At 37.7% G+C, this 25,107-nt stretch overlaps 1 protein-coding gene across 2 annotated transcripts in view; it reads right to left on the reverse strand.

The window, feature by feature from the left end:
• The window catches only part of CFI (complement factor I), a 41,793-nt gene that overhangs the window by 8,502 nt on the left and 8,184 nt on the right, over window positions 1-25,107 (reverse strand). For both annotated transcript variants that reach the window (XR_003002853.1, XM_024741967.1), the window contains exons 2-11: window positions 16,322-16,601; window positions 14,353-14,506; window positions 11,383-11,549; window positions 10,399-10,512; window positions 10,144-10,254; window positions 6,621-6,644; window positions 6,438-6,458; window positions 3,546-3,581; window positions 1,604-1,707; window positions 1,329-1,432 (exon numbers count right to left, since the gene is read on the reverse strand). Coding sequence is in view for 1 of the 2 variants with exons in the window: in XM_024741967.1 (XP_024597735.1) it covers window positions 1,329-1,432; window positions 1,604-1,707; window positions 3,546-3,581; window positions 6,438-6,458; window positions 6,621-6,644; window positions 10,144-10,254; window positions 10,399-10,512; window positions 11,383-11,549; window positions 14,353-14,506; window positions 16,322-16,601 (1,115 nt within the window). In the remaining variant the exon portion in view is untranslated. The remainder of the gene's footprint in view (window positions 1-1,328; window positions 1,433-1,603; window positions 1,708-3,545; window positions 3,582-6,437; window positions 6,459-6,620; window positions 6,645-10,143; window positions 10,255-10,398; window positions 10,513-11,382; window positions 11,550-14,352; window positions 14,507-16,321; window positions 16,602-25,107) is intronic.

Below are 25,107 nucleotides of genomic sequence, written 5' to 3' on the forward strand. Positions count from 1 at the left end.
TGGGGGCAGTGCTGGGCAGAGTGACTGCGGGTAAGCCAATTCAGAATCGGTTGGTATAATCCAGGAGAGAGGTGGGAGCACGGTAATAGTGGAAAGAAGTTTTGAGAATTAAATAACTGGAAATTAAAGAAGCCATCTGGAGTTGGTGATACACTGGCTGAGCTATGGTAGGGTTGAGGGAGTGAAGTGCGAAGATTTTTAGATTTCTGCCCCGTGTAGCTAGATGAATGGTGCTGTCGTTTGCTGAGATAGGGAACACTGGGTCAGGGCCATATCTGGGGGAAGGGGCATATCATGAGCTCGGTCTTAGACCTTTTGAATTTGATTGACTTCTGATAGAGCCAAGATAGTCAGTGTACTGTAGGGTCAGGGTTGGAGAAGAGGTCTAGGCTGGAAATATCGTTGTGCCAGCGTATGGTGGTATTTTAAAGTACAGATAATTTTAGGAAGAAGAAGTAAGAAGAGAAGAGGAAGCCAGGATACACCTTGAGGAACTCAGGTATTTCAGGGGAGCAGTAATGCTCAGTCACTGGAGGAGGAAGCTGCAAAGAAGGCAGAGCAGGTGTGACCAGAGAGGTAGGTAGAAAACCAGGAGAGTGTTGTGTAACAGAAGCCAAGAGAAAAGGGTCATTCAGAGGGAAGAAATTAGAGTTGGTGCATTGCTCCAATCCATGAGGATTTTTATGGGTGTCATTCAACAGATTTCTTATCTCTCTCAACTTTGGGTCACCTGCAGATTTTCTAAGCAGGCCTTCATCTAAGTTACTGTCAGATACGTTGAACTTGATTTTACCCTGGCTCTGCAACTGACTTGTAGTGTTGCTTTAGCCAAGTTATGTAACTTCTAGTCTCAGTCTGCTTATCTAGAAAATGGGAGGAATAATATTTACCTCTTAGGACTGTTAAGAATATTAAAACAAAATAACATATATGAAAGTGCTGGACACAGTATCTGGTCTGTAAGAGGTGCTCAATAAATGGTGCTTCATTCATTCTAAAGGTCATAACTGAGGGCAGAATTCTGAACCTGTTCTCCAGGCTGACCTTGATCCATGCAAATGAGTCAAGTGAAATAACTTGGTACCTACAGGTTTGATCTGCCCTTGCCAGCTGGGATCAACAGTTTGGTGTGAGGGGAACACAGTGGGTTCTGGGGAATTGGCCTCTGGGACCCCGATCATGAATATCAGAGGGCGTTTAGCAGATAATAGAGTGGAACTTGTCAATTATTTTTCTTATATATGCTTTTATTTATCACCTGCCACAATCTCTATTACCTAACTTCATCGTTTCAGGAAATCCAACATCTACTGGAGACGTTTTTTTACCTGACACAATGTGCAGCAGTCAGAATCCAACAGCCACCGATATAAATTCCTCCACAGTTGATTTTCTCACCTTCCTTAATTGCCACCTGCCATGGGAAGTCTCCCTGTAAAGACATTTGTGTGGTCACTGCCATCCTCCCAGACAGGTGGCTCGAAGATATTTCCATGGCAAGACTCTCAGTCTCTTGTAATTACCACATTCCACCCCCACCTCTATTTTTCCAAACTTGGGCTGCTCCTGGGAAGTGACGTTATAACTTTTTGGGTGGGTTTACCACTTTTGCTGGCTTTCCTCCTATGACTCGTTTCCTTCGAATGTGCGCGCTGTTTTTAACTCCACAGGACAGTTTAGGGAAAAACGATTTTATCCATTTTCTTTCTTTAAGAAAGGAAGAGATTGCATCATTGTGATTTTGAAACCATTACGTTCTGGGCAAACTTCTTGATTATCTATGCCATAAAAACAGCAGAGTCACAACTAATATGAAACAGGCCAGATTCATTAGTAACTTATTTTAGATGCTAAACTGTGCTATTCACCTTGTTTAAAAATTCTGGCTTAATATTAAAAGTGGCTTGATTCTCTGAAGTTCTGCCCAAGGTGGACTAGTGGCAGAAAGAGGCTGCCTGAGGGGTTAAACATTTACTAGCCTCTGGAAGATAAGAGGAGCCACATGCCTCGGCATTGCTACCATGACAGTTCAGGATGGGGGTCACATGCAGAACTCCAGCTTCTTACTTTCATAGTTTTCACTTTCTAGAGGCCGTTTATGTGGGACTCTTTTCAATAATATTAACATTAATGATGTTAACGTTGAGTACTTTCTGTCAGGCCCCATGCTAAGTACTTTGTATATAGTTTATCTCACTTAATCATCATATTAACCCTGAGAGGTAATGTGCCGGAACCCCTGGACAATCCAGGATCAGTGGGCTGGGAGGCGGGTTGTGTTTTTAGCCACTTGACATGTGATGATATTTCCTTCCTCTGTGAGCACTCAGACAAGGCACGTTTGTCACTGGGAGGCATGGTAGACCAAGGCTTAAGACATGAATTTGCAAGAGAATTCATGACAAAGGAAGAAAGTAAAAGTAGAAGATGCTCTTCTTATTCTCTCCCTCTATTTTATCATGTCACAAAAATTTCTGCCATCCCGAATGAGAAAGGAAAATTAATATCATTCTCAATTACTTTGAACATACAAGAAGGAGGTAGGTCCTCAAGGGAGAGAAGTTGTGAACAAATGTGGATAAAAGAATTTGGGGGGAGTCCCATCCATCCTAAGAACTGTGTCGGGGGAAGAGTGTGATGATAAATTTTAAATTTCTGCTTGGACCTTTGAAAGAGGAGGGACCCCATCATTTGAGGACTATGAAACCAGCTTGGGTAGTATCTGAAAATTAATGTTACCTTGAATAGAAAATAAGGGCCCTTTGTTGGAAATCCCTCTAACTGATATCTGTAGCTTTGAGATCTAAATCTGTCACTCATTGCCTGATTTTTAAAAAATTGTTGATAGTTTTTGGGCCTGGCAATTGGAAGAGAGTCTTACATGAACTTCAGTTTTTAAACCTCCTAAAATAGGGAGATACTTCATTCCTAATTTGCATTTGAGCTTGTTACTCACCTACGGTCACACAACTAACAGATAACTGAGTCAGGATTTAATACAAGTCAGTCTGACTCAAAAGCTCTTATCAATTACTGTCTTCCCAGAAACTTAATACTTTAATTAAAGTTGGCCCTCAGTGCAGAACTGGCCAACATACAGATCTTCACAGACCTCCTGTTATCATGGTTTAAAATATTGCAAAAGAGCAGGTTCATTCAATTCACATCTATTATTTTTCTATTTCAAAATGTATGTCCTGGGTCACACTTGAAATCTGGTTGTTTTTGACAAAACTGACCTAACAAATCTCATAACAAATAGAAAAATCTTTTGTAGGACTAGAGTGCTGTTTTCATTTCAAAACTAGCCATATGAATTAACCCATTTTCAAAGCAGTTCTCAAGAAGCATTTATGCTTGTTTTTCTTAAAAATGATAAGGAAAGTAGTTACGTTATTCTTTTCTATTTAAGTTGATATCAAAGGTAATTGTTGCTTGAATCAATTATATTGCATATATGCGTACATACTCACACACACGCAAATGACATTAGAATGCAAATTTAACCAGTGAAGGACCAGTAAAAAAGAATAATGCTAACTTACCTGCATCCATATCAGCAGTCAACATTTCTGTTTCTTCTATAATCAAACAAAAGTTCCAATGTTTAATATGGTGTTTATAGTAAGAAGTAAATCATTAAAATCATTTAAACTTTGTTAATAATTACCTGTCTAAACCTTGTCCTACCTTTAAAAAGGACAGTACAAAATCTTATTTCCTTTCTATAGCTAGGTAATTGTGAAGGCTCAAGATGAACTATGTAAGAAAATTTTCAGGCACAAACTACTGGTGTCTGTTCGCACAAGTGAATGGTTAGACTCATGGTGCTGCAGAGTTCTGCATTTAGAGCAGGCGAAATGCCCAGTTCAGAGAAGAAAAGCATCTTTTTCAACTCTGCATTTGCAAGGTCTTTTTTTTTTTTTTTAATTAATTTATTTATTTTTGGCTGTGTTGGGTCTTCGTTTCTGTGCGAGGGCTTTCTCTAGTTGTGGCGAGCAGGGGCCACTCTTCATCGCGGTGTGCGGGTCTCTCACTATCGCGGCCTCTCTTGTTGCAGAGCACAGGCTCCAGACGCGCAGGCTCAGTAGTTGTGGCTCACGGGCCCAGTTGCTCCGCAGCATGTGGGATCTTCCCAGACCAGGGCTTGAACCCGTGTCCCCTGCATTAGCAGGCAGATTCTCAACCTCTGCGCCACCAGGGAAGTCCTGCAAGGTCCTTATATAAGGTAGGGAGCAGTTACAGACACTGACCGAAATAGTCCTGAGCTGACATTAAAAAGGGTCTTCTCATTTTGTGTATATAATAAGGCACCTCTTAACAGGGGTTATGCAATGTTTAATTGGTTTCAGTGTTAGGCATAGTTATTATTAGTCATTTGGGATGCAGAAGTCAAAAGTTAAACAAAAAGAAAAACAGAAACACATTCTCTCTTCTTCCTTTTTTTTCTCTTAGACCTTTGCTTGAAGTTATATGGGATGATTCCATCTTCACTCTACTGTCCTAGAACATTTCAGTCATGGACAGGATCATCAGTTCTTTGACCTGAGGATCCAAAGGTGAATTCCCACAACGTGTTGTTCTGTCTTGGATGAGGGTGCAGCCCAGAGGGGTTACTTTGCTGCAGCAATCCTGTGTTTTATCACTGGATTTCCCAACTTCTTTTTGGGAGAGACATACACGTATCTGTTATGCTACACATTTAGGTTATTTTCTGCTCAGAGCTTTCACAAAAGCAACAACGTGAACCAAAGAGAAGACTTCATATTAAATGCTCAACAAAGGAAGATGGGGAAAGTCCAGTGTAGCTGAGGTATACTGGATATTAGAAGAGCAGCATAAAATTCCAAAAGCACAGACCATAAGAAAAACAATCAATGACTTTGATTAAATAAAAATTTAAACATTTAAAGATTAAATTTAATCTTTAATCTTGGCTAAAGTTAATGGATGGGTGACGGAATGGAAGAAGGTATTTGCATGTCTAAAACTGAAAATGGATTAATATCTAGAATACAACAAGAAAGAAGACTGCAGTCCCAATATGAAATGAGGCAAAAGATGTGAACTGGAAAAAGGACAGAAAGAAAAGGAAGAGGAAACTCAAAAAGCTAGTATGCATATGAAGAGAAACCCAGAATCATTGGTTACGACAAAAATGCAAATTAATAAACGATGCCATGTCACTTGGGAGTATGAGACTAGCAAAATTAGAAAGCTGCATAGTACTAAATGTTAGTGGGTTTGAGGCAAGCCCTTGGGTGTTGTCGGTGGAGGTGAGGACCACTCTGCCAGAGAAGGAGCAGGCCCTAGGTTGTCAGATTAAGTAGAGGCATACCCCAAGACCCAGCAATTCTTGGCCCAGCTAGATGTCTCAAAGAAATCCTCCCACACATCCTTAAGGAGAGGATATTCACTGCACTGTGAGTGCGGGCTGAGAGTCCATTACTGAGAAGGTAGGGAGTCACTTGTGAAAGATGAACAGCACAGTGTTTTATCATGTGGCAGTTAGAAGCAACAGATTAGATGGAAACATCGCAACATGGACAGATCTTAAAAACATAACGCTTTGTGAAAAGATAAAAAGGAAATATAAGATCTAGAACACAATACTATGTGAATGACAAACGTATGCTCACAAGGTAACAGTACACACTGGATAAGAATGTACACAAACAAAAAGACATACCCATTAAATCACATTAAAATGGTTGCTTATGGGGAATGGGAGTAAGGTATAGGAATAAAGGAGAATAAATAAAGCAAGAGAGGGGGCTTGCCTGGACAGAGATGATCATGTGCAGTGAACTAAGGAATATCATTAAGGCATCTCTTTGCCCCTGAGGTCTGAAACTAGGAAGGAAGGAAGGACAAGAAGGAGGGAAGGCGGAAAAGAATAAAGAAGAGGAAACAAACAAGCAAAAACAAAACAAAACAAAAAGGACAGCAGCCTTGGAGGGCAAAATGACAAGAGGGAGGGAATACAAAGACATAGTTGAAATTGCCCTTTAGAACAGGGCTGATCTTGAGCATATAAAAGTCACTCAGGAACCCGAAGGAGGACCGTAAACTTTTAGTAGTCATTTTATATGAATAATGAAGAAAGGGATGACGCTAAAGAGCTGGAAGATTTCGGGATATCTGTTACAAAAGTAAATAAGGAAATACCTGTCACAAAAAGGTGTTATGTTTCCTCTAGTGACAATTTCTTCAGGAGCTGCCTTGGTTTGGGGGAAAAAGCAAAGGAAGAGAAGGGTATTTGGCAGAGGTGAAATGTGCAGGGAATGCGCCTTGGGTGGTTTTTGGCTAGCAGGCTGTGAACGGGGAGTGTGGGAATGAAAGTTTACCAAGTTACCTTAAAATATAAGATAACAGCAGTGCTTGCTTGTATTTTGTTTCAATTCTGCAATATCCTGAAAATTTAATAATTTTTTTACCTTGAGCCATATGTAAAGTGCCTGAAAAAAGAACAAAAACAAAAAAATTACCACAGCAAAGGATAATTTTTATTTGGAAAAAAAATGCATACCATTTCAAGCTAGAACACCTTATTCTTCTCAATTTTGTAATATAAATTTACAAAATTTATTTATTTAAATCTATTGTAAAAATAGATTTACCTTTAATTTCAGGATGTCCAGTTCCTAAAAACAAAACAAGAAACTCACTGTAGCAAAGAGATCATTTTCACTTGAATTAAATATACACTTATCATTAATATTTCAGTAATAGTATAACAACTTTAATATTTACAAAAAGATAAAAGGGAACCACAGTATGCCATTTTTTGTGGGCACAACCTAATACTTTGATTTTTAATACTGCTTAACAAATATTTCATCTTACATTTAAACACACACCAGTTTCACCACAGCAAGGAAATCATTTTAACTTCAGTTTTAAAAAAGGATTCGTATTTTAGATACATTTGAATACATACCCAACAGCAGACTTATTATACAGTTAAACAAAATTTATTTACTCTTTTTAACTTATATTAATAAAAAGTGGGCTTATAAAGGATAAATGAAATTAAGGTATACTCCAAACCTCCCTTGGTTTAGTGATTCTGATCTGTTCCCTGAAAGGAGAGATCAATGAATATATATTTATTTCACATCTCTGCTCTCACTTGCCCTTTCTCAGAGAGGGAAAAATTAGAATCATTATTGAAATACAAAGCACAGCTCACTCTAAAGATGGATAAACTGAAGTAACAATGACAGTTGACAAAATGTATTTTTGATATGGATTCAAGAAATTAATACTAAAAGTAAGTTTTATATTATAGTTATTCCCTTGCAGTAGGATTCTTTTTTTTTTTTTTTTTTCTGATAAACTAACAAGTTCTGAGGAGGAGAAGAGGGATGGAGAGGGGAGGAAGAGGAGGAGGTAGAGAGGAAACCCAAAATATTATACTGAAGCAGTGAAAGCTTCAGAGAGAGACAAATACTGTACGGTTTCACTTATATATGGCATCTAAAAAATCCAAACTCGTAGAAAAAGAGGTCAGATTTGTGGCTACCAGGGGCAGGGGTTGGGGGCTAGGGGATTGGGTGAAGGTGGGGAACTGGGTGAAGGTAGTCAAAAAGTACAAACTTGCAGTTATAAGGTAAATAAGCACTGGGGCTAGTGACGTCACCAGCATGGTGACGATAGTTAACACTGCTGTATGGTATACTTGAAAGTTGCTTTGAGTAAATCCTGAAAGTTCTCATCACAAGGAAAAAGAATTGTAACTATATGAGGTGATGCATATCAACTAAACTTATTTTGGTAATAATTTTGCAATATATGAGTCAAGCTCATGCTGTACACCTTAAACTTCTACAGTGTTGTATGTCAATTATATCTCAGTAAAACTGAGGGTGAGGGAAGCTATCAAGCTGCACTGGCAAAAGTCAGGGCACTGTCTTCCTCCCTGAAAAATTTTTTGAAACTTCTTTCTTTCCTTTCTTCACTAAGAATTTCACTACATTTAACCAAATTAAAGTATTTTGCTCAACTGCTTTATACCCTTCAAATAAATTAACGTGATTTGAAATCCTAAAAAGTGTGTCTTTTAAGAACTGATATCAATGGAAGATTAAACAAAATTTCATTAAAGTCAAATACTTGGCATACCAAGCAATTACACATAATTAATATCAATTAACTTATCCATACATATCTTCAACATTTATTTAATGCTTATGTGGAAGGCACTTTACCTGGGACATTTGGAACGTAAAAATAATTTGATCCTGTTTTAAAGGTGTTTGCTGTTGAGAAGGAAAGGTAAGACGAGTACAAAAACCTACCATAAACCATTAACAGTAATTCAGTGGTGTCCTGACACGGACTTTGCCACTACACAGGAGGCTGTTGTGTCACTTCCCAGTTTGCGTTCTGTGACATCATGTCAATGGCTTGAAATCATCCACGGTGGGAGTAATTTACAGCCCAGAAATTAGCAAAAGCTACAAATCAGGGAGTCCCTGTCCCTCTTCAAAGCCAACTGTTAAACATTTACCAGCGCACCACTGGATTCGTTCCATAAGTGAGGTGGATTCAAGGACCCACACTCCTCCTGCAGCCTTCCCATCTTTGAAGAAAGCAGCTCCATCCTTTCCATTCTCAGGCCAAAGCCCCTGGAGCCGCCCTTGACTGCTCATTTGTTCTCACACCCCCATCCAATCTATCAGCATATCTTTTTGGCTCTAGTTTCAAAACATATCCAGAATCTGACTGCTTCTCATCATTTCCATTCCTACCAACTTATCCTAGTCACTATCATCTCTTCCCTGGATTATTGCAGTAGCTTCCTCCCTGGTTGCCCTGCTTCGCCCCTCGCCCTCATACAGCCTATTCCCCACCCACCCACCAGCCAGGGTAATCGTGATTTAAAATGTAAGTCAGATCATGCCGTTCCTCTGCTTAGAGACCCAATTTCACTCACTAACAGGCCTCACTGGATCTGCCTTGATCTTCCACCCAAGCACCGCTCCAACCTCTCCCACTGCTTGTCTTCTAACCCACCAACCCCACCTGGAACACCCACCACACTAGCCTCCTTGCTGATTGGCTCTCAAACATACTGGAATCGTCCTGTCTTAGGAACACTGCACTGGTTGTTGCCTCTGCCTAGAATACTCTTCTGCAGACATCTGCATGGCTGGCTCCATCTTTTCCTTTGGCGCTTTGCCTAAAAGTAATAGTGAGTGAGCCTTCCCAAGCTGCCTTACCTAAAATTTCAGAACTTACTGCTAGCCCCCTCCCCGGGGCATTTGACATCTTCCTTGCTTGCTTTATTTTTTTTCTTAGTACTTATTATTTTACTAGATATTTTTACTTATTTCTCTATTGTTTCTCTTCCTCCACTAGAATATAAGATCCATGAGGGGGCAGGGATTTTGAAATATTATTCACTATTGTAACCCAGCATCTGGAACAGGACCTGGCACACATAGTAAGAATTTAATAAATATCCATTGAGTAGATGAATGAATATATTAACTTAGGGAGATGTTTCCTCCAGAAAGCATCAATGGGAGCAGGAAGTCAGTCTGTGTGGGACACAGTAGGTACCTAGTAAATATTTTCCACCTTTGGAGGTTTTCCAATGAGCACCAACAAGCAAAGGGCACCTACTCATTGCTTTGAAACTTGGTAAGTAAAGGGAAAGAATTATATCATTCTGCCTTTCTACGATGAACTGAATTTCGTGAAAACAAAATAGTTCTTCTCTATAGAATTCCAGTTAATAAATGCAGAAGGAATGTTGAGTTAGAAATTGCCATATTTAAAGAGAAGGGGGGAGAGATAAATTAGGAGTTAACATGTACACACTACTATATATAAAATGGATAACCAACAAGGACCTACTGTATAGCACAGGGAACTCTACTCAATATTTTGTAATAACCTATAAGGGAAAAGAATCTGAAAAAGAATATATATATATATATATATATATGTCACTGTGCTGTACACCTGAAACTAACACAGCATTGTAAATTAATTATACTTCAATAAAAATTTTAAAAAATGAAATTGCCATTTTATAGTCCCTATTGACGAACTGGCTCTAGGCAATAATTACAAAGCCTGCTGAAACCCCTGGGTCAAATAATGAAAAACAGTAACCATGAAACTTTAAATTACCTTCACAACCAATTTCATCTTCTCCAGTAATGCAGTCCACCTCACCATTGCACTTATACTGCTTTGGAATACAAACACCCGATTTACAGAAAAAACTTTCACCTCGGCACTCTGTGCAAACATAAATACAAGAGGGGTGTGTTTTTTCATTCTTAAAATGGAATGAGATGGAATCTTAATTCAATGGTAAAGTTGCTTCTACTTTCTTAGTCAAAAGAATGCTTTTGAGAGTTTAAAGGCTAGATTCATCTCTACCTTTACAGCACAACTCATCACTCTGGTCTCCACAATCATTGACACCATCACAGGCCTTCTTCTGAGGAATGTGTTTCCCATTCACACACTGAAAGGAGTCGTTTGTTGGAGAAACTGTAAAGTAGGAATTATCTTTGTGAAATTTATCTGTGGAGTTGTGGGTGACATCTTTATCACATGTTTGGATTAATGGGGACCTGAAGATAAAACCAGGCACAAATAAAAAATGATATAAAATGTATGGGTGGTAGCATTGACATAGCATATACGATTAATAAGGAAACTAAACGCCAAAGCTGTCTTGTGGATGCCCTTTTATAATCTCTGAAAACCAGCATTCATTGTGGAGGTCTCTGCTCACTGAGATGAGGCAGGGGTTTCGGGAATCAGGAGCCCTTGCTGACACTGGCGAACTCTGGCGCTCATCCATTCCTTTCACGCTACTACTTTATCCCCCACCCCCATCCTGAGGCTTACTTGGCAGTGCTGTTTACATTTTGATGGTACTTATTTTTTAGCACCAAAAAAGGCTTTGGTCTTTAATACTGTATATATGGCAAAAATATTCCAAGGTCAGGATGAAGGAGAAAAGTGGCAATGATTGCCTGAGGCACAGATGTGGTCACTTAACCATTTTAAAGGAATGTGTAATCGGCCGGACCTCTCGAGGGAGATGCTGAGTTTCTTCTAATGTTTTATTAACTTGTGTTTGCTACATCAACTTTAATCCATATATTCAAGGAATCAAAGGGGAGTCAAGCAACTTTACTTCCCATATAGGAACCTGGATAGAAGTAATATTTGAATGGCAAAAAAGGTATAATAGGGGAAAAGCACCCATTTCGGCTCTAAAACCCAAAATATGATTTTGCCATTGTGTTTGCCTGGCAAGAGGGTATCTGTAATTTGTTTGTTTACTACAGACTTGACGTGAAATAAACAACTTTGAAGGAAGGGAAAATATCAGGCCAGTTCTCCACTAACCTTCACTCCCTGTATAACACACCACACCAGCCAAACCCTCGGAACTGTTAGTTAGTCCCTTAGTAAAAGTACATTCAGCCAAACTGGTCTCAAATCCTCGACAACGCACATGTAGACATTCAGTGGGATTTATATGACGATCTCTGCTTTGAGTATCAAGAGCACCTCTGCAAGTCAAATAAATGAAACAGTAAGGTAGAATAATTAGTACTTTGTATTTATAACTTTGCTGTAGGAGGTAAAGGACTATTTCCTCTTATTTTCTACATAAGGGTGATAGATTGGGCAATATGCTTAAATTCTCTAAGCTTCAATATCTTCACCTGTAACAGGGAATATAACTACCTCATTGAGTTTTGCAAAGATTAACTAAAACAATCAGTTTAAACTGACTGGCCAAAGTTCAAAACATGGCAAGCACCCACAAATATTGGTTTCCTCTCCTCTGTTTCTTGTTAAGGAGGAATGCCTCTTCGTCCACACTGCTGATTTCTTTCCAACCTGAGATGTGTCATTCTTGGCCTCTCTCTACGGCTTAACTCCTGTTCTCTCCAGGAAGGGAGTGGATTAATTTTATCAGGGAATTTTGGAAATGTAAACCAGGGAAGGTCAGCCCAGCTCTTCCATTTTTTCCTTTTGGGTCCTCTTCACCTGCCGAATGCTGTAAGTCTTACCTGGTTGTCCCCATTGTTGCCTGGGATCAGGGAGGTTCAGTTAGTTTGATTCTAGCAGGTCCATTTTGCTTTTACGCTAAGCTACATCGTCAATTCAGTCTTGACAGTATTAAGTGATATTTTGACATCTATGTGCCATTGCTTGGACTTCTCAGTTTGTTCAGAATTTGTGTAGCTAAGAGGCTACCTCAGTGACCCGATATCCTAGAGATGATGAGTTACAGTGAGCTATTCTTCCAGAACATTCAATTGCTCCCTGTTTTTCTCTAGAAGTTAATGGGGAAAATGGGTTAAAAATAAAAGGTTGAGCAAAGATGCATCAGGCAAATGTAAACAAAAATTAAGCAGTAATGGCAATATAAATATCAGATAAATTACAATGAAAGGGAAAAAGAGAGCAATTAAATGGAACAAAGAAGTTCAGATCCATAATGAAGATATAGTGGTCATGAAACTGTGCCAAACCACATCAAAATATGAGAACAGATGGGAGCCATTTGGGGCAATCTGACACGTGAATAATCTGTAAAACCTCTCAACCTATAAATATCTAAAAGTACTAGATAAATGTCCTCAATGAGCTCTTAAGGAATTAAGGGAAATACCCACTGGCTAAAATCAGAGAAGTCTGTTCATGAGCTTATACAAAATATAAGAACAAAAATTGGGAGATCAAAGAGTGAGAGAGTTTGCCATTAGGTTGAATCACAGGTTGTAGGTCACAAACTGTCGAAAATAAGAAATACTCTATGGCTCAATTTAATCATAAGAGACTCTCACTAATGAACTACTAGCAGATGTGGTTTAGGAAGAAGAAAATTGAAGCCAGAACAAAGAAGTGAGATGAAAGAAGCAACAACAAACCAGGAAGTTGGTAAACATGAAGTACATCTGAGTAAGCACTGACTGAACAAAAGTAATGATAATTGCTTATTATATAATGATAGCAATTAACTTCAGGAATATATAAAAATAAGGTTGAACAAAATACTGGAAACTTGACATGGTAATGCCATTCTTTGTACTGATATTATTCCTGACGAGGCCAAGGACTTTCTAAGTTAAGGGTTCATAGTATAAATGTTAAGATAACCACTAAAGGAATAGAAATAGGATGTATATAATTTTCAAACAAATTAGAGGAAGAAAAAGGAGAAGATTAAGAAACAACAACAGCAGCTTTATTAACCTAATAGAAATTTAAAAAGGAAGAAACAAGAGGACAGAAAAAGCAGGGTAACTAGTAAGCCCAAAACAAGACAGGAAAAATAAATTCAACAGTGTAAATAATCACAATAATGTAAATGGACTAAACTCTTCAGACAGTTATTGTCATATTGTATTTTTTTTAAAAATCTAGATATGTGTTGTTTATAAGGGACACACTTAAAAGATAAAAGCATAGAAAACTTGTAAGTAAATAAATGGGAAAATATTTGAATAAAGCAATCAACAAGCTTTCTAATGGATAACACATCTATTATGCAGAACCCTGCACATGAAGCATTTAAAATATACTCAGTACAAAGCAAGTCTCAAAAACATATTTAAACAATTGTCATCATATGGAGACATTCTCTCTCCACAATAAACTTAAATGGTAAATCTATATTAAAAAGTTAACCAAAAGCGAACTAATATACTCATTAGGAATGTAAAAAAAGAAACTTCTAAATTATGTATGAGTCAAAGAAGAAATTATATTGAAAATGAGAAAATATTTTGAACTGAACAATAAAATATCCACTTATAGAGGGTTATGGCATGCAGATGAAGCATTACCTAGAGGGAAATTTGTACCTTAAATGCTTACATTAGAAAATAAGAAAAACTAACAGAATTAGAAAACATACAATAGGGAAAAGAAGAGAGAGAGCCAAAGATAAAAGTTAATGAAAATAAAGAAACAAAAGAAAATTTACAAATTCAGAAACACTAATCAAATAGACATATCTCTGCAAGGTTGAGAAAAAAAAAGAGAGAAGGCATATATAAACAACATTAGGTATGAAGGAGTGGACATAATCATAGGTGAATAGAGATGATGATGAATGTATTTGCAAGTCTACAGATGGGCAAAGGATTGCATCCAGATACCTGAGCAAACTTTGGGTGCTCAGCAGTGTTCTAAGTGCTAGTTGAGCATAAACAAACTTCATCCTCATGACAGGCAGTTAATATGCTCAGGTTACAGTTGAGGAAGTTGAGGCACAGAAAGATAGGGTAATCAAAAATTTAAAAAAAGTTGGAATAATCAAATCAGCCCTGGGGAAATTCAGTGACACGAAGCACTCACAGTGGAAATCCAAGGTCAAGGCAGGCCACGTTAGCCTGTGTAATGCTCCAGCTTTTTCCACACACAAACATTTTTTTATCTTGGTCTACAAGTTTTACTTCAACAATTCCTTCTGAATGTCCTTTTTCATTCTCCAAGGAAACACTAAATTCTTCTAAAATAAAAAAAAAAAAGAATAAGCAATATTCAGGCACTCTTCCTCCTCTTGATTAAGTCTCTAAAGTAATAAAATACATAATTTCTAATTAACTTTGAACACCATGAAGATTTTTTTCTTGTTTTGGCTGCGTTGGGTCTTCGTCGCTGGGCACGGGCTTTCTCTAGTTGTGGTGAGCGGGGGCTACTCTTCGTTGCGGTGCGCAGGCTTCTCATTGCGGTGGCTTCTCTTGTTGCAAAGCACGGGCTCTAGGTGCACGGGCTTCAGTAGTTGTGGCTCGCGGGCTTAGTTGCTCCGCAGCATGTGGGATCTTCCCAGACCAGGGGTTGAACCCGTGTCCCCTGCATTGGCAGGCGGATTCTTAACCACTACGCCACCAGGGAAGACCCACCATGAAGATTTTAACCAATGGTAAGCAATCATTTTATGAGGGCTTATTATGTGTCAGTGGCTGTGCTACCCAGTTGTAAAAAAAGTACTATAAAATCCTCATATCAACCCTATGAAGATTAGGGTGATATTTATCCCTATTTTTACACATGAGGAATCTAAATTTATCCATTTTTATACATGAGATTAAGTTACTTGCTCAAGGACTGAAGCCAGGAATCTGAACCTGCTATATTGATCTGACTCCAAAATCCGTGCTCTTAAAAGTTAGCCAAGCAAATAATGAAAATGTAAGAAAGGTTTATGTATTCTCATATATTTAAGACATTTCATTCCTCAAGAGAACAGAAGTCTGACCCTGACAAAATAATCTCCACAGTTGCTTTCGTCCTCTCCAACAAGTAAGAGAGAGGGACTCAATCACGGAACTTTCTTCTTCCTCTTCCACAGTACCTTAACATCTTAACTCAGCAATACAAAAATATTTGGGCTACTGTGTGCTGGCATACAACATGGTAACTCTAAAAAGAACGTTTTAAGCATTCTTCTGTAAATTCATGAAATGTCTGTGATAATTCATATCAGAAGACAATGAGCTTAAGGTTTGCTGTCATAGCTAAAATTTCATGAGCGCTCTCTGTGTACTAGTCACAGAGCTTTACATACATCATGTTATTTAATTTTCACAAGAGTCTTATGAGTTAGGAACTACTGTTACTCACATTTTACAGATGTGAAAACTGCATTCCAGAGAGGCCACAGAGTTTGCAGTAATTGAGGTGGGGCTTACAACTAAATCTGACTGACAGTGAGACCCTTAAATCTTAAGCACTCTGCTAACCTACATATTAGGGTCCCAGACCTCCTCACTACATTAGGCACCTGGATGAAGTCTTGACAAGCTCTCTGATGTGCCAAGTTTGCTAGGTTGGAGTATATCCTAGGCCAGCAATGGCCTGAGCTAAACCTTGGATCAGGACTGATGGGTTGGGGCTAGGGAAAGGGGTAGGGACTCGTGGGATGGATGCTGGAAGAAATTATTGGGGCTGGGGTTCAAAAGGGTTCCATATCAGTACCAGTCTCATGCAAAGCCCTTTTCACTGGGTTCTGAACCAACTCAACAGCTCTGGGAATAATCCCTTTAGCCAAGCAGAAGTGAGAGTGGGGATAATTTTGAAGGGCTGGACAGCAGAGAGTGGCATAGGCACTGAGGGGAAGGACCAGCCTCAGGGCCTCATGCTCTAGACTCAAGGTCTGGCTAGATTCTGATGATCCCCTAATTTCTTTAGTTATCACCCCAGTTACTAGTGAGGGTCTAGAGAAGAATTTTGAGTTGTCCTCATAACATTTCATAGGAAAAGTATTTTCTAATAGAAAATATAGTAGACAATTTTCTTACAAAATAAACTAGGCTTTTCCTACCTTCACCTGTGCATGTTCCTGTTTTTAAAAACTTTGCCTCTGGACGAAGACATTCAAAACTCTTTTGCTGACAGTAAGTTGGGTAGCTTTTCCCATTAACTGAACACACCCTGGTACCATTCTTTGGGCACTGATAAGGAAGTTTACAAACACAGGTCCCGTCGATGCATTTCTGCCATGGTTGGCAGAAGACTTTATTGCAGGAGAGACATGTGTGTTTTTCAGTTAAGCACTTTTTCTCCACGAGATCCTCTTGAGATGTGTCTGATGTTGAAGTGGACTATAAAGCACAAAATAAACATTAGCTTAGCAACAAACTAAAATCTTTTTAAAGATGAATACATGAGCTACAAATGACCAGTGATACATGGGTATTCAGATTCATCAGTATCACCATCCCAAAGAAATGCATACAGTATAAGACATGTTTCATCAGTGATAATTCTCTGTGCTGATAAGGGAAGCGTGACAGATAATTTTTAAACTCAAATCATGGAAATAAATGTTGATATAACCTTCTTCAGATGCTGTGTACCAAAAGCTTCCCCTTCCTGGAATTTATTAAAAATAGAAAAATAGTCTAAACATATGTTATCAGGACATTATTTAGGTATATTATGGCACATTAAAAAAGAAAAGATGAATACATGAAGGAAAGGAACAAAACAGACTCATATACCCCACAGTATAGATGAGGGTAATGTGGTCTTGTGGTTTTTAGAATCAAACAACCCTGGCTTCTAGTCTCAACTTGGGCACTTATATGGCCTTGAGCAAGTTACTTACCCTCATGAAACATGTTTCCTCATCTGTAAAATGTTTCCTTCTATTTTGCAAGGTTATTGTAAGCATTAGAAATAAAATGTGTATAATGGTTGGCAGGTACTAGGCATGAAATCAGTGGGAGCTGTTATTATTCAAAAGCCAACATAAAATTCTGCCTTTGAAGAAATCAATGAATCTCAACAGTTATGTTAAGGAGTAGAAAATTTGGTAGTAATTATGGTCTCATGGAATGAATTGAGGAATGAAATTGATTAATTCTATTAATAAATGCAAAACCATTTGCTAAACTCCTATTTTGTGCAAAATCCTGCTAAGATGAACATGACATGGACTCTGTCTTCCAAGGGCTTGATATCTAGACAATAAGATAGAAACATGCATAATAACTGGGGTAAGTGATATAACAGTCATACAAATAAGATACAGTATTCTTGGAGATCCAGAGTGCGAGAGAACAAGTATTTCCGGGGGCATTTTTTTTTTTTGGCTGCCCCCTGTGGCATGCAGGATCGGGTATCCCAACTAGGGATTGAACCCGTGCTCCCTGCAGTGGAAGCACAGAGTCGTAACCACTGGACCGCCAGGGAATTCCCTCCAGGGGCATTTTAAACAGCCTCATGGGGCATCTGAGCAAGGTGAGGAAGGTCAGGTGTTAGCAGAGGGTAGGTGCTAGCAAAACACAGGAGGAATGGTGCACAATGTATTTAGGGAATCGTGAGCAGTCCCAAGTGATGGGCTTGTGTGCTTCAACTGGGATAGTCATTGGTTAGGAAACTGGGGAGGAAGAGGAAGCAGGAGTGGAGCAAGAAAATGATTTGGAAAGACACTTGAACAAGCAAAAGCAAGAGGACTGGACAATTTAATGCATGTAGGGGTTGACAGTAGAACTAGATTTTGAGGCTGAGTGTTAGTAAGGATGTATAATGCCATTAATCAATATAGATATTAAGTTAAGGTAGAGAATTATGAGTTTGGCTTGGGACCTGTTGATTCTGATATGCCTGAAGGATGTGCATTTGGAGATATTTTGTAGAAAAGGGAAATGTGTGTCTGAAGCTTGGAAAACAGACGATTCTCTCATTCATCAATTAATTCACTAAATGATTTAGTAAGCACCACTCTGTGCCAGGGAACAGCCTGAGGCTAGGGTCAGAGGGATAAAAATCTCTGCCTAAGGAGTACACCAACCAGAAGAGAGACAGGCAAGCCTGACTGACAGTTTCCCTGGTAGACGTGGGCCGGGGATGCCATTAGGACAGCGGTCCCACGGCCTGACTAGGAGGCTTGAGAACATCTCCAAGAAGAGCTGATGTCTGGGATGAGCACTGAGAGCACTGAGGAGTCAGCTGGCAAGGGTGGTGGGAGGTGCTCCGGACAGGACTGTGAGAACAAGAACAGCAAGAACAGGGAGCCACTGAGAGACTAAACAGTGGAGCAAATTTGCATTTGAGGAAGATCTTTCTGGAGATCAGATCAGACAAACAGGCAGGAGGCCAATTAGACCTGCAGGAACCCAGAAGAAATACAATGAAGGCTGGGAATAGGTCAACTGGGTCAAAAGCCAGTTGTGGAAAGTCAAGGCTCTCTCTCTGTCCCCTAGACACCCCCCTTTGGAGGATGGGCATCCTTTGGTCCAGTCTCCCCAGCCTCCAGCCATAACACGCACCCCCCCCACCACCTTGCTCAGTGCCCTCCAGCTGCAGTTAACAGCAAGCTGGGGCAGAAACAAATTGAACGATCTTTAAGGGCTATGATGAAGACAAATAAAAACCAGTCATTTAAAAACCACACAAAAATTTGCAAAAGCTGTGAAAGTCATTCTATCCAACATGCTTTTCAGTAAACTTTATCAAATAGCCAGGAAGTTTGACAAATTTGCCATTAACTACACTGGTTTTTGACACACTGATCTAGAATAAAATCTAGTAATTACATACTTTTACATACTTATTAGAGTTGACAGTTTTGTAATTACTTAGCTCCTGTGTCTTCCACTGACAAAATTTAAGTGCCCTGACAGCTGGGACTGTCGGCTTTTACGTATCGCCTTTCTACTGAAAGAGCAATACTCTAATTGGGTGCAAGCGAAAAAACTTGATTTTTTTCCCCAAATTTATTCCTTTCTGAGGTGTAGTTTTTCCTTGATCTTTAGAAAGAAACTTGGGCAAGTGCCATCAAGTTTTCAGTCAGTCTTAGATTAGAGCAAAAATGAAAGATTAAAAGAATTTTGGTCCCAGGAACAGTCATATATAACAGTCATATACTACAATGTCCAGTTCTGGGTAATCATTTAGACTCTGATTTTCATTTCAGTTGCAAGTTCCTTTCTCCTGGCTCAGACTTTCTTCAGGGGCATGGTGGGCCTGGTATTCATTGAATGAATGGTGAAAAACAAAAACAAAAAGAGAACACTGAGGAGAATTTTACATTTTAGGAGCTGAAGATTTTAGGAGCATGGGCTCTAGGCGCATGGGCTTCAGTAGTTGTGGTATGTGGGCTCAGTAGTTGTGGCTCACGGGCTCTAGAGCACAGGCTCAGTAGTTGTGGCACGCGGGCTTAGTTGCTCCGCGGCATGTGGGATCTTCCCAGAGCAGGACACAAACCCCCCATGTCACCTGCATTGGCAGGCGGATTCTTAACCACTGTACCACCAGGTAAGTCCCAAGCCTAGTATATTTTTAAACAACAGGTACTTTTTAAACAACCCCCCTATAGAACAAAATTATTTTCAGTAAAAATCATGAAAGAAATCAATAATAAATTATAGAGAAAAATTTAAACAGCAAATATTTTCTTTTATTGAAATTTCATATATAAATATATACAAAATCATGCTTGTAAAAAATAAAAAAGTAAAATTCATAGTACAGTACAAATAAGGAAAAAAGTACTAGAAAAATATTTTAAATTACATTCATATACTTAATGAAAAAGGAAAAACTATACCTATATATAGGCCTGTTGCAGTAATGAATAATAATATTACAGTTTAAGAATAATTAAATATATTAATAAAAATAATAAATTTCATTTTAAAGATACTGAATAGTATCAGTATCTTTACCTAATCTGATATTTTACCTAATATTAGGTAAAATATTTCCTGTATGAACTACTGTTTGCACTCAGCAAACAAAAATATTACACCTTTCAGGCTGCATTGTTTTCACTATTTTATATTTTGAAAACAAAAATTCCAAATGGCCATTAGAATGACAAAACTGAAAAACTCAACTTTTTTTGTTTATTCATTCTTATAATCGCTGTGACAACACTTTATTTTGAATCTGTTATAAATTCAGGAAAACGTAAGAACATAGAGTTTGAAGATGAACTATACTTGAAACGAATTTGAACAATTCCAATGCATAATACATATGAGACTGCCTATGTCAGGGTAGAACTGAAAGTTGGCTGAATTAACTTCCATCTTTAATACAACGTCTATTAAAGAATAAGTTTTAAAAAGTGCTCATTTGAAGTTTACATTTGTATTTTAAAAACTCAACCTCAGCAACCCCAGCAATTGTTAATAGTGCCATCTAATAAAATAGCCACTAACCAAAAGTGGATATTTAAATTAAAATTATTAAAATTAAATGGGAATTCTTCTGTTTCTAGTCAAGATAGACTTATAAGGGTACCAAAGCTACCCTAGTTCTTATTCAGCCTAAACCAATCAAGAAATGGACAAAATACAGACGACAGTGATTTTCAAGACACTGGACATCAGGCAATGAAGAGTAGAGATCTCTGCGACTAAAGAAACAAATGAGGTAGGTGAGCCCTACAGCTGTTCCATGTGATTTCCTTCAGAGAGTTCCCAGACTGTGGTGCAGAGAGGAGGAACTTGAGCTGAGCCCAAGGGACTTCTTGAGGAGACAAAGCTGAGAGTCTTGGGAGACCAAGGCAGCTATACTTCACAGAATAAAGTACTGGAAACAAGTAAGTGGCATAGAGAGAGAACTTTGTAGCTCTGTAGACGATCCCCTTTTAATTGTTCAGCTGAGTATTTATCAGCACCCAAATGTGAAGAAACTACCAGAGACTGGGGAAAGAACCACCCAATAGAAATCAAGGTAACAGGGCCCCAGCTCAAACAGTGCCATGAATAGTGCTTGTTCTCAACATTCAGACTGGAAAATTTCATTATTCATGGGGCATTGGAAGGAGTACAAAGAAGGATCTTGCCTCAGTAGTATGCAACAAATAGTCCTAGACTGAGCATTGTTCTGGTCCTACCTATGAATGCTCAAAAGCAAGACCTGAAAGGATCAAACTGTTTTCAAGGAACTTAACTGCATCTCAGAACAAAGCTCAAGAATATGTATAGGAATACAAAAATACCCAGTATTTAACAGGATAATATTCCTAATAGCTGGCATCCAATAAAAAAATACAGGCATGCAAAAATACAGGAAAATATGACCCACAGTGAGGAGAAAAATTAAATTGATTGAAATTTACCCAGAATCCTTAATATAGATGTCAGAATTTGCAGGCAAGTATATTATAATATTTATTATAACTGTATTCCATATGTTCAAAAAGTAGAGACAAGAAAAATATATAAGAGATCCAAATTGAACTTCTAGGGATGAAAATAACAATATCTGAGATAAAAATACACTGGATGGAACTAACAACAGATAGGACATTGCAGAAGATTCACAAACCTAAAGATTTATTAATAGAAACTATCCAGAATGAAATGTGGAAGTAATGAGAATTTTTTAAAAAGAACAGGGTATGAGTGAGCTGTGGGACAGGTTCAAGTGGTGTAGTATACGTAGTATATGTGTAATTGGAGTTCCACAGGAGATGAGAATGAGATGGGAACAAAAATGTTATTCGAAGAAATAATGGCTGAAACTTTTCCAAATTTGATAAAAATTATAAATCCACAGATTCAATAAACTTAATGAATCCCAAGCAGAAGAAACATGAAGGAAACTCCACCAAGGCACATCATCTCAAATTGCTCAAATAACAACAGTGAGAAAATCTTTAAAACAGCCAAAGAAAACGACCCATGTGCAAAGGCACAAAGGTAAGGGTGACAACAGAGGTCTCATGCAAGTGAGAAGACAGTGAAGCAGCATTTAAAAAATACCAGAAAAAAACCCCTGTCAACTTATAATTCTATACCCAGCAAAAATATCACTTGAAAATTAAAGCAAAATAACAACCATTTTAGACATACAAGAGTTGAAAGAACTAATCACCAGTGTATCTGCACTACAAGAAATGTTAAAAAAAAAAAGAAGTCCTTCAAGCAGAAGGGAAATTATCCTAGATGAAAATCTGTTGCTACATGCAGGAATGAAGAATACTGGAAATATCTGGAATTTTTTATATGGCGGCGGGGAGGAGGTAGCCATTATCTCTGCTTTGTACCTTTTCTTGTAGTATCTTTGACTTTGGTATCAGAGTAACATTGACCTCATGGAATGATTTAGGAAGTAAATTTTCTCTCCTTTTTGGGGGGGTGGGGTGGGCAAAAGAGTTTGAGAAGATTTGGTGTTGTTATTTGGTGAAGCCATCTGGTTTTGGACATTTCTTTGATAGAAGTTTTTTCTTTCTTTCTTTTCTTCCTCCCTTCTTTCTTTCCTTCCTTCCTTACTTCCTTTTCTTTCTCTCTTTCTTTCCTTCTTTCTTTCTTCCTTTCTTTTTAAATCACTGATTTAATCTCTTATTACATGTCTGTTCAGATTTCCTATTTCTTCTTGAGTTGGTTTTGGTAATTTGTATGTTTCTAGTAATTTGTCCATTAATCTAGGTTATCTAATTTGTTGGCATATAATTGTTCACAGTATTCTCTTATCATTCTTTTGATTTATATAAGGTCAGTAATAATGTCTCCACTTTCTGATTTTATTTATTTGAATCTTCTCTGTTTTTTGTCTGTCTAGCTAAGGTTTGTCAATTTGCTTTGATCAATTTGCTTGATCTTTTCAAAGAACAAAATTTTGGTTTAATTGATTTTATTGTCTATTTAAAAATTTTTTTGTTTCTATTCAAATATTTATTACTTCCTTCCTTCTCCTAGCTTTGGATTTAGTTTGCTCTTCTTTTCTAGTTCTTTAAGGTGTAAAGGTAGGTTATTGATTTGAGATTTTTGTTCCTTTGTAATGTAGGTATTTACTGCTACAATTTTCCCTCTAAGTACTGCTTTTGCCAATCCCATATGTTTTAGAATGTTGTATTTTGTTTTCACTCATCTCTAAGTATTTTCTAATTTCCTTTATTATTTCTTCTTTGACTACTGGTTAAGAGTATGCTGTTTATGTTCCACATATTTGTGAATTTTCCAGTTTCCCTTCTGTTACTGATTTCTAGCTTTATTCCATTGCATCCTTTCACTTTCAACCCATTTGTGTCTTTGGATCACAAATTTGTCTTACAGATAGCATATAATTACATCTTTTTTAAAAAAAATTCTACCAATCTATGCCTATTTATTAGAGAACTTAATCCTTTTACATTTAAATTAATTACTGATAAGAAGGCCTCACTTTTGACATTTTGCTATTTGTTTTCTGTATGGCTTATACCTTTATTGTCATTACCTCCATACTGCCTTCTTTCATGTTTAGTTGATTTTTTTGTAGTAAACAATTTTGATTTTTTTCTCATTTTCTTTTCTTTTTGATTATTTAAAAAATACTTTCTTTGTGGTTACCATGGGGATTATACTTAACATCTTAAATTTATAGCAGTCTAGTTTGAATTCATACCAACCTAGCTTCAAGAGCATATACAAACTTTGTTCCTGTACAGTTCCATCCCCTTTTATGTTGTTACTGTTATACGTTACATCTTTATACATTGTGTGCCTGTTAATTTATAATTTTTAAATACATTTGTCTTTTAAACAGTGTAGGAAATAAAAAGGAGTTACAAGCCAAAAATAAAATTACATTGGCTTTTGTATTTATCTATGTAGTTACCTTTACTGGAATTCTTTATTTCTTCATATGGCTTCAAGTTACTGTCTAATGTCCTTTCATTTAGCCTAAAGGACTCCCTTTCTTGTAGTGTCTTTCTTTCTTCCTTCCTTCCTTCCTTCCTTCCTTCCTTCCTTCCTTCCTTCCTTCCGTCTTTCCTTTTTCTTCTTGTAGTGTGTTTCTTATAGAGCAGGTATACTAGCACCTTCATCAGCTTTTGTTTACCTGAGAATGTTTTAATTTCTCCTTCATTCTTAAAGGATAGCTTTGCTGGATATAGAATTCCTGGCTGATAGTTTTCTTTCGGCACTTAAAAGATGTCATCCCATTGTCTTCTGGCCTTTATAGTTATTGCTGAGAAAGATGCTGCTAATCTTATTGAGGATCCTTTGTCCATGATGAGTTGCTTTTCTCTTGCTGCTTTCAAGATCTTCTGTTTTGTTTCTCGGCTTTTAATAACTTCATTATTTTGTGTCTTGGTGTGGATTTCTTAGCGTTATCTTTTTGGGGACCAGTAAGCACCCTGAATCTGTAGATTCATTATCTGTTATCAAACTTAAGAAGTTTTTGGCTATTATTTCTTCAAATATTCTCTGACCCTTTCTCTCTTCTCCTTCTGAGATTCCTATTTTGTATATATTGATGGTATCATACAGGTCTCTTAGGCTCTTATTCTTTTTTCTTTCTGTTCCTCAGATTGGATAATTTAATTGAACAATCTTCAAGTTCATTTACTCTTCTGCCTGCTCAAATCTGCTATTAAAACCCTCTAGTGAGTTCTTTGTTATACTTTTCAGTCTAATTCCTTTTATGATTTCTGTCTCTTCATGGATATCCTCTATTTGTTCATACATCATCCTCCTGGTTTCCTTTAGCTCTTTGAACATATTTAAGATAGTTGACTTAAAGTCTTTGTCTGGTAAGTTCAAAGTCAGTTTTTCCTCAGAAATAATTTCTGTTAATTTTTCATGTGAATGGGACATATTTTCTTGTTTCATTACATGCTTCATAATTTTGGGTTGAAGACTGGATATTTTGAATATTATAATGTAG

Source organism: Neophocaena asiaeorientalis, unplaced genomic scaffold, assembly GCF_003031525.2.
Source record: "Neophocaena asiaeorientalis asiaeorientalis breed wild unplaced genomic scaffold, Neophocaena_asiaeorientalis_V1.1 scaffold534, whole genome shotgun sequence".
NCBI lineage: Eukaryota > Metazoa > Chordata > Mammalia > Artiodactyla > Phocoenidae > Neophocaena > Neophocaena asiaeorientalis.